Source organism: Triticum aestivum, chromosome 1D, assembly GCF_018294505.1.
Source record: "Triticum aestivum cultivar Chinese Spring chromosome 1D, IWGSC CS RefSeq v2.1, whole genome shotgun sequence".
NCBI lineage: Eukaryota > Viridiplantae > Streptophyta > Magnoliopsida > Poales > Poaceae > Triticum > Triticum aestivum.
This window is the reverse complement of record NC_057796.1, coordinates 232,502,400-232,512,844: the sequence shown is the minus strand read 5'-3', so window position 1 is coordinate 232,512,844 and position 10,445 is coordinate 232,502,400. Positions and strand designations below refer to the sequence as shown.

The 10,445-nt window shown below is 47.9% G+C and overlaps 1 protein-coding gene across 1 annotated transcript; it reads left to right on the top strand.

Moving 5' to 3' along the window:
• Positions 1-751: 751 nt before the first annotated feature.
• On the top strand, positions 752-3,446 carry LOC123181169 (alpha-galactosidase; the record flags this gene model as incomplete). The annotated part of the gene is given in 13 exon segments (XM_044593416.1): positions 752-834; positions 918-979; positions 1,089-1,145; positions 1,308-1,342; positions 1,460-1,563; positions 1,636-1,711; positions 1,811-1,935; positions 2,058-2,206; positions 2,320-2,402; positions 2,500-2,590; positions 2,701-2,750; positions 2,850-2,993; positions 3,087-3,446. Coding segments are annotated over 13 exon segments (1,164 nt in total), but the record flags the coding sequence as incomplete, so codon positions are not given.
• Between the last annotated feature and the right edge of the window lie 6,999 nt (positions 3,447-10,445).

The window sequence follows — 10,445 nt, the reverse complement described above, 5'->3', positions numbered from 1 at the left end:
CCGGCGGCGCCCACGACCTCCCGCTCTTGCCCACCACGCAGCCACCACCTCACCGCGACCAAGCCGCTGTTGCGCCGCGCACGACGCCGCCAGGAGTTGCCCGCGTCGCCGGACCCCACGCTAGCCCAACACCTTCTCACGATTTGGCTGTCCCGCGCCAGCCTTGACGCTCGAAAGGGAGAAACGCCCCGCCACTGCCTTGCCGGCCAGGCTTCGCCTGGCGGCGCTGCTGACGACGGCGAGGAGGGAGGAGAGGCGGGCGCCTTGAACATAAAATAAGCAAAGTGAATATTTTTCGACCATAAATTAGACTAATAATGTGTTTCTGTGATGATATATAATATTACTGAAAACTTTTTTCCAAATATGAATTGGATGATATAGTTTTTGTTATATATAACTAACATTCGGTTAATCTAATTTTTGGTCAAAATATAATTTTGAAATGCGTGCCTGGCTCATTCATTGGAATTGGAATTATGTGGTTTATGAACCGGACAGCGCGCTAATTTTGATCTAGATAGACCTCATAATTGATCCAGAGTGTCGTCTATATAAACACGAGCTCCACAAGAATTGTCTACAACATTCCTCCCGCCCCGCTGTTCCTGGCCAGACACGTATATCGGCGGCTACGTCCAGGTCAACGGGCAGGGGGAGACTCGGCTAGAGATCAATGGAGGGTTGTCGTGGCCGGCCATGGACCAGGCTACCGGCGCTGCTGCTGGCGGCGCTGGCCTGCGCTGCCGTCGGCGAGTGCAGGGTGGTGCACGTGGGAGAGGCGCACCGGCGGAGCATGCTGGCCAATGGCCTCGGCGCGACGCCCCCGATGGGGTAAGCTCGCTGCTGCTTAACCGCGGTGCAACTTGGCATGATCCTTGATCAAATCCCCTCTTCCTTCTATCTCTCGTCGGCAGGTGGAACAGTTGGAATCACTTCGCGTGCGACGGCAACGGCGAGGTTGTCATCGGGGAGACCGGTGCGAGCTGAGCTGCTTCTTATTTACTGTTGAACTGTACTTTAATCGCGGCAGGCAGCTATAAACTGAGTACTGTATTTTATTGTCTTGTTGTATGTATGTGGAGCAGCTGATGCGCTTGTGTCCACCGGGCTCGCCGCTGCCGGCTACAAATACGTCAATCTTGGTGCGTTGCTGCCACACTCTCATACGCCCTTGGCCTTTTTTTTAGTGCTCCCCTGTTTTCTGCACTGAAGAATTCTTTTACGTATCTATTTCATTGATTAATTACAAGTGGATAAAGTGGACCGAGCTAACTTTACGTGTTGTGTGTATGTGTTTTCTGCAGATGATTGCTGGGCAGAACCCGAACGTGATGCGAAGGTTTGTACAGAATCTGCCCTCCCACCGGTGTCTGGAGTCTGAACACTCTTCCGCGGAATATTTCTTAGGAGGAGGGTGATCGATCATCCTCTGTTGCACTTGTTTATGCTGCTGCAGGGCAATCTTGCGGCGAACAAGAAGACGTTCCCCCACGGGATAAAGGCACTCGCAGACTACGTCCACAGCAAGGGGCTCAAGCTCGGCATCTACTCCGATGCTGGGTAATTTACCATGACTGTCGTAGTAAGCTCTGACGGTAATTTACCGTTCTCTGATCGTGTTTTTGTGTGAAGATACAAGACATGCGCCAAGGCTCAACCCGGATCCCTCGGCCACGAGGAGCAGGACGCCAAGACCTTTGCGTCCTGGGTGAGCGATCCATCCATTCCAAGCTTGATCTATCGCACTTGCGCTTATCTCTGATGTGTTTTGTTCACTCCGTCCATGGGATTTGCGTGCCGGTTTCAGGGCATCGACTACCTCAAGTACGACAACTGCAACAACGGCGACACGAAGCCGCTGCAGAGGTACCCTGACATGAGCAAGGCTCTGATGCAGGCCGGCCGCCCCATCTTCTTCAACCTCTGCGAATGGTAAGACACCACCGTGTTGTGTATATGCACAGCACAGTGCGTAGCTGATGCGGGTTGCGCATTCTTGACGAGCTCCTCACTCTCGTGCTCGTGTCCTTGCCGGCGACGGTGATCGTGAGCAGGGGCGACATGCACCCGGCGCGGTGGGGCGCGGCGTACGGCAACAGCTGGAGAACCACCAACGACATCGAGGACACCTGGGACAGCATGACGTCGATGGCGGACCAGAACGAGGTGTGGGCCGAGTACGCGCGCCCCGGCGGCTGGAATGGTCAGTAGTCAGTCCCTGGAACAAAACTCATCTTATGAGATCATGGATGGACTCATCTTATCTTGGCTTGTTTTTGGTTGGTTTTGACGCTCTGGTACGGGTGTGGCATGCAGATCCGGACATGCTGGAGGTGGGCAACGGAGGGATGACCAATGACGAGTACATCGTGCACTTCAGCATCTGGGCGATCTCAAAGGTCAGTAACTGACTCACTCATGGCTACATACTTTGTATTTCATCTCGTTCTTTTCTTCTCTGAATGTACTCGAACCGTCTCTGCTGGATGCGTGTAGGCGCCTCTGATCATCGGCTGCGACGTGAGGCACATGTCGCAGGACACGTACGACATCCTCGCCAACAAGGAGGTGATCGCCGTCAACCAAGGTGATCTTCAAAATTCCCTTGCACCTGTCAGTTCCGGCTCTCGCTCTCGTGTTTGCCTTGTCAACCAAGGTGATCTTCAAACTGATCGATCGTGGTGTTTGTTGGTGCAGATCCTCTCGGCGTCCAGGGGAAGAAAGTGAGGATGGAGGGGAGCAGCGAGGTAACAGACGCTGCACTGCACTCTCCGATAATCTGAACTTCCCACATCGTAACCAAGAACTGTAACTGAACTGTAACTGTGTGATGTGGTATGCAACAGATCTGGGCTGCGCCGCTGACGGGGTACAGGACGGCGGTGCTGCTGCTGAACCGGCACGCCAAGGACGAGGCCCAGATCACGGCGCACTGGGACGACATCGGCCTCCCCGCCGGCACGGCCGTCGACGCCAGGGACCTCTGGCTGGTACGTCTCTACCTTTCCCCGGCCGTCACCAAGCCAACAGACGGCATGGATGAATCATCTTGACCGTTTTGTGGGTTTTTTTTGTTGCCGCAGCACAAGACGCTCGACACCAAGTTCACGGACAAGATGAGCTTCAACGTGACGCCGCACGCGGCCAGGATGTTCGTGCTCACGCCTCTCAAGTCCCAGATGGATTAAGGAAAAACGACATGGGTTTGATGCCCGTTCCAAAATTGATTATACAAATACAGTACATTTTTTTCCTACTTCTATTTTTCCGTAATATTTTTTTTTGAGCCGAATTTTCCGTAATAATTTGAACCTGGTTTTTAGTGTGTAATGATTTTTTTTTAGAACTTCTAGTGTGTAATAAGGTCTGGGCACTTTCGGTTCATGGTAAGGTCAAAACTTTTGTGTGGAAAGTTTTACATGGAGCCATTCCCGTTAAATCAACTCTGACGAATTATCATATTGGACGGACGACTGGTGTCCAGTTTGTCATGATCATCCGATAAACTTGAAACACTTGCTATTTGAATGCGCACCAGCAAAAACGATGTGGTACATACTAAAACTAGAACAAGCATTATCAGATGCATGTTTTGTAGACAGGTCAGGTTCGGCTATCTTGGAGGAGTTGTTGGATTCCTCAACGAGTCATTACCCTGATCTACCTCAGGTAGGGATTGCGGAGGTTGTGGCGATCGCAACATGTACATCTGGTGGATCAGACGGACAATCACACACAAGGAATGGACACCCTCAGCAACGAATTGGAAGTTATCTGTTCTGTCCCTATGCACAAACTTCACCAAAACAGCTCAGAGTAATAACACAAGAGAAGTAGTTAAATAGATGAAACAAGATTCATGGAGTAAATTGCATAAAACCACCACTTTGAGGGTTAGGTTTGCGAAAAGCACTAGGATAAATTTTCCATGCAGAAGACACCACATCTTGCGTAATTGTTTTGCAAAAATCACTGATCGGCGGATTTGGCCCTGTTAAGTGAGATTATGACAGGTGGGTCCCGTTTTTGCATACGTGGCATAACGGCTCCAGCCAAACGACGTTTGACGATGAATTTTTCTAGCTTTGCAAACCAGTCCCTGTAATTTTACAGGGACACCCTTCAATCAAAATAAGAAAAGCAATCAGCTCTTTGTCGGCCCAAGCACGCGAGCAGAGAAGTAGTACGACGTGTCTCGTCGCCGGCGAGGGGGCGCGCCGTCGGGACCTGGGAGGAGTGGCTGCGGCGCAGCAAGCCGTGGATGCTTGGGGCGGTGGCGAGGGAGATGGTCGTCGGCGGGCGGCGTGGCTGCGCGGGCAAGGCGGCGGCGTCCATGGCGCTCGCCCGTGGCGTTGTGGTTCAGCGGCTGTGACTCGGGGCCACGAACCGTCCGACCAGGAGGAGCAGAGGGAGGGGAGAGGAGACGCACGGCCGTCGGGCGCTGGTGACTCTGCTAGGCGGCGTGGGCACGCGAGCATCGTCGAGGAGCCCGCGGTGAAGTGCCCTCTGCTCAAGGAGCCTGCGGGGAAGCGTCAAGGAGCCCGTGGCATCGCTGAAATCCCATGATGCAGCTGGACGACGTGCACGTGCAGGGGCTCACCTCACGTTGCCGAAATCCCTCTGCTCGTTGGCGTACCGTGGCGGGCGAGCTCGACTCCGAGGAGTGGAGTTCGTGGCCGGAGCTGAGAAAGAAGAACGCGGGAGGGCCGAGGTGACGCTCCGGCAACTAGAGAAGGAGGGGGCTCGGCAAGGGTGCAGGCGGCTCGGCAAGGGTGCAGGCGGCTCGGCAAGAGTAGGTGTTGTGGCTGCAGCACCTTACCTCAGGGAAGAGCTCGTGACGGATTTGACCGGCGGTGGAGTGAGAAAGCGGAGGTCTTTTCATATATTTTTTTGATAGAAAGAAGAATTGGAGAAGACCCAACTGACAGGTGAGCCCCGTGTCCCGCCTAACGTCGTTTGGCTGGAGCCATTACGCCACGTATGCAAAAACGGAACCCACCTGTCATAATCTCATTTAACAGGGCCAGATCCGCCGATCAGTGGTTTTTGCAAAACAATTACGCAAGATGTGGTGTCTTCTGCAGAGAAAATGTATCCTAGTGTTTTTCGCAAACCTAACCCTCAAAGTGGTGGTTTTATGCAATTTACTCAGATTCATGTCAAGTTAAATAAAATGTAGATGCCTTGTTTCATTTTGAAGAGGAAGAAGAGGCCACACGGACGCGATTATCCGTGACAAGATAGGCAATTTCCTTGCAGGTGCATGTTTTTATGTTCCACTCTCATCATCGGCCACGGGCAATGAAAAAAGGCCTTGAACTGGTGGCATCTTTGGGCTATCACCAAATCGTTGTTGAATCTGATTGTTTGGAGATGATTGAAGCTTGCAAAGGAGGACAAACATGATGAAATGAAGAAGCTGCAGTTTATGCGGATTGTATTAATCTGGTGACGGAAATAGGAACAGTTCAATCCTATCACTGTCTCTGGGAGGCCAATGATGTCGCACATGAGATAGCAAAACATAGTTATTAAAATCATTTCTCTTGTGATTGGGTAGATGATCACCCTTCTTTTTTACCATATATCTCGTGAACGATGTAAGTGTGCTTATTTAATTAATAAAGTATGCCATGATGGCAAAAAAAGTACGACACAACAGGCACACGGTGAGCAATCTCCAAACCATTCAAAAAAATAGTGTGTAATAAGCTTGAGCGTGTATATCTTGTTCAATATAATCAACTATTATATCTTTTCCAACTCAAAGTATAAAAAATATATTTTTTCTTTTGACGTCAACATACACAACTAGTCTTGTGGGGTCGATAGGCTTTCTTTTCGGCACGTGGGATTTTAGAAAAAATAAGATAGGTGTATAACTTTATAAATAAAGCCAACCGGTGAGTCATTCAAAACACAACATAGAGTAGCAAACAAGTACACCACTACTCAGTCCAAGTACAGACCACAAGGGTCGGGTAAACATGCACGCAGGTCACCCAAAGAAACAACAAAACAAGACCAGGCTACATCCGAGGCCGAGATGTCATCGGACAGAGACACAGATCTTGGAGATGATCATGGAGATGGCGTCAACATCCAAGGCCTTAGCGGGAGGCCTCCATTAATGTAAAAGATAGATCATTTTGAATTAAGGAAAAGGTATATTTTTCGCCCCTCAACTCTTTTGAAAATATACAAATGATCCCTCGACTTCAAAACCAACAACTTTAGTCCCTCAACTTTTAAAATCGGATAAGTTTAGTTCTTAATTCCTCTTTGGTGGTTTCTTGCTGAGGAGAAGTGGTTTTTGACTCGAACTATGTGGAACCCGCCTGTCACTGACAGAAACTTGAACTGTGTAGGACCCGCTTGTCAATGGCGTATGAGACTAGTAAAATACACGCAAAATATTACGCACGCGCTAGCTGCACACACGAGCTAGCCACCGATCCAACCACGACTTGTTATTATTCCGAGAGATAAAATGTATATATTGCTTGTTGGGACGAACAGAATTGAAATTGGAATCCCCTAATACAAAAATAATTGCACAAGTCAACCTACTAATTACTTGAGCAAAAACAAGCGAAAGAATACACATCATGCCTTAATTACTTTCTCTTTACTTTTAATTAAAAATAAAAAAGAAATAGTTTTTCAGTTAGTTAGTTTATTTGCTGTTGTGAACATGTTTAATATCTACATATATACACTGGTACGTGTCGGTGCTATACAAACGGTTTTTAACCCCTTTCTGCGACGGCATTTGGAACCGTCGCCAAATGAGTGTGGGCGATAGGGGGATCCTTCCCACACGACCCAGAAACCGTCGGGGATAGGCCCTTCTGGGACACCAAATGGGCTCGTGTGCGATCGGGCGAGGCATCGAAACCCAATCATTTCCGTAGGTATGTACATCCCACACAGTGAATCTAAGAAAATCATTTCCGTAGGTATGTACATCCCACACGGTGAATCTCATAAAATCATTTCCGTAGGTATGTACATTCCACACGGTGAATCCTAGAAAAACATTACCGTAGGTATGTATATCACACACAGTTTGTGTGGAAACTTTTGTGCAAGGTGGCCTAACGCAAACAGTTTGCTGCCGGAAGCCGTGTGTGATTGTTAGTTGATCGAACACGCCTACTTTCTAGAAGCCGTGCGGGTTGTTTGAGTTCATCGCCCACGGTGTTGTCTGAGTAACCCTTTGCAATAGAAAACCCCAATAAGCAGGGTAATTAGCCTATTATTGATAATCCAAGTACTAATCAAACTGATATTTCTTATAAAACACGCCAAGTATTTCATATCCGTATAAAAGCAACCAGGATTTCATAATCGGATTATATCAGATAGCTTCGGCACTCAGTTACGCCATTACACAACATCACCAAGTTTCACATGCAGCATCAAAAACCTTTGGAAAGTAGCATAATACACGGTACATAGATAGATGAATCTCATCTGGGAAACTGCAGAAGCGGAAGGCAAATATTGAGCCTTCACTGATGTTGAATGTCCTTGCAACTTTAGGCCGGTGGCTATGGATAATTGCCCGCCCAACCTTCGTCCTCTTCAGCAAGACTTCAATATTGTACCGTGGGTGTTGAATGAATACCTTCCTCGTCTCTTGACCATGCAGGTGGTTTGAGAGGAATCATCGGTGAACTGCTTTGAAAAGTACTGAGAACAAAGCTACGCATAAATCGATGTTGTAAATTTTGAAATGGCGCAAGGGGTAAAAACAAGGTAAAAGAGTTGGTACCATCCTATAGTTGACTGATGTATTCTTCATTGTGCAAACAAAGATCTTGCTGTTACTCGTCGCAAGTTTCTTCATCCTAACAATTTTTCTGAGTTTCTTAACTTGACTGATATTCATGGACATCTCATTTCCCCATATGCAAAATGGGTCGAACAGTGGGTCTAAGCCTCTGACAGCAGGACCTACATGTGCAAGACCAAAACTGTAAGAAAGCTAAATATTAGAATGATTCCTGCAACTGCACAATAATGTGCTATTAGCCAAAGGACCCTACTTGAACAAACCTCGATGGTAAATCGCAGTGTCTCCCATTGTTTCCCTGCAACACACATAAGGAAGATCTTGATCAGGTTAACTGAGAGTTGCCATACTATCAGTAGAATATGTATTGAGTACAGCCAAATTCGATTGGTGTCACATGCATAACAATACAAAATTATACCCACAGCAAATGAAAATCAAATTGCAGAACTGAACCAAACAGTTAAATGGACAGCAGACCAAATGAACCAAAATTGTTAACTGAGCATGTCATTGCAGAATAGAAACATGTACTAGAAGATAAGACAGTTAACAAAACAAAGAATGCTTGAGAACAGTACTACGAAATGTAGCAATTGTTGGACCAAAGTGTTAACTGAACATTACATTTCAGAGGACCAAACTGTTAACTGAACATCAGATTGCATATTAACATTACATAGGACAAATCACTAGAAGGCACTGGCGGTGGCCTCGAGAAAACAACACGAACTGTATTTTAAAGTAGACAACCGCATGGCGACGTTGACGGTGGCCTCGAAGACGAGGTGCTCCTCCAAGATCTGGCGGTCGACACGCATGGCAGCCATAGCGACCTTGTGCGCGCGTGCGGCCGCATGCTACTGAGCTCCGCGTTATACTACATGCAAAATGGCTATGGGCGGCGCTTAATTGGAGGAGGGGGCAGTGATTTCGGTGGAAGGTGTCGCACCGTCGGTCGGGGCATGTGGGACGGGAAAGGAGGAGGATGGTGTGGGTGGGGTGTGGATTACCTCACCATATCGACGAGGCCACGTAGCAAGAAGAAGGGTCGGCGGCGAGGAGGCCGCGCAGCAAGAAGAAGGGTCGCCGGCGAGGAGGCGGCGCTGCAAGAAGAAGGGTAGCCGGCGAGGAAGCGGCGCTGCAAGAAGAAGGGTCGCCGGCGAGGAGGCTGAGCTGCCAGTAAGCAACAGTGAAGGTTTGAAGTTGGAAAGCAAGGAGGAACAGTGGAAATGTGGCTTTTGGTAGGAGGGAGGGGGCGGGGAGATAGATATTTCTGCGGCAGCAAAAAAAATTCGCTCGGTGCCGCGAGAAACTGGCGCGCAAGTGTGGTTCAAGCGGGGGCGGTGGACTGTAGACGACGAAGCTTACTGCGTAAGCCAGACAAGACGGTGCGCCAAGATATTTTATATCGCATCCCACACGATTTTTTCTATTAAACTGTCTGTGGTATACCTGATTTTTTTATTATGTTCTGAAAGACAAAATGGTGTTACGGAGGGAAAGGATGGTGTTTGAATTGCTAGAACATTTACATACAGTGAACATGCAACTAGTACATGAGTGTTATGTTTAAATTTGGTATTATTCCGGGCTCGTTTGACATTTTTATGCATGATACGTCTCCAACGTATTTATAATTTTTGATTGCTCCATGCTATTATATATTATGTTTTGGATATTTAATGGGCTTTATTATACACTTTTATATTATTTTTGGGACTAACCTATTAACCGGAGGCCCAGCCCAAATTGCTGTTTTTTTGCCTATTTCAGTGTTTCGCAGAAAAAGAATATCAAACGGAGTCCAAACGGAATGAAACCTTCGGGAGCGTGATTTTTGGAACAAACGTGATCCAGAGGACTTGGAGTGGACATCAAGAAACATACGAGGAGGCCATGAGGCAGGGGGCGCGCCTACCCCCCTTGGCGCGCCCTCCACCCTCGTGGGACCCTTGTGGCTCCACCGACCTACTTCTTCCTCCTATATATACCTACGTACCCCGAAACCATCGAGGAGCACCACGAAAACCTAATTCCACCGCCGCAACCTTCTGTACCCGTGAGATCCCATCTTGGGGCCTTTTTGGCGCTCCGCCGGAGGGGGCATTGATCATGGAGGGCTTCTACATCAACACCATAGCCTCTCCGATGATGTGTGAGTAGTTTACCTCAGACCTTCGGGTCCATAGTTATTAGCTAGATGGCTTCTTCTCTCTCTTTGGATCTCAATACAAAGTTCTCCTCGGTTCTCTTGGAGATCTATTCGATGTAATCTTCTTTTGCGGTGTGTTTCTCGAGATCCGATGAATTGTGGGTTTATGATCAAGATTATCTATGAACAATATTTGAATCTTCTCTGAATTCTTTTATGTATGATTGGTTATCTTTGCAAGTCTCTTCGAATTATCAGTTTGGTTTGGCCTACTACATTGATCTTTCTTGCAATGGGAGAAGTGCTTAGCTTTGGGTTCAATCTTGCGGTTCTCGATCCCAGTGACAGTAGGGGAAATGACACGTATTGTATTGTTGCCATCGAGGATAAAAATATGGGGTTTATATCATATTGCATGAGTTTATACCTCTACATCATGTCATCTTACCTAATGCGTTACTCTGTTCTTATGAACTTAATACTCTAGAT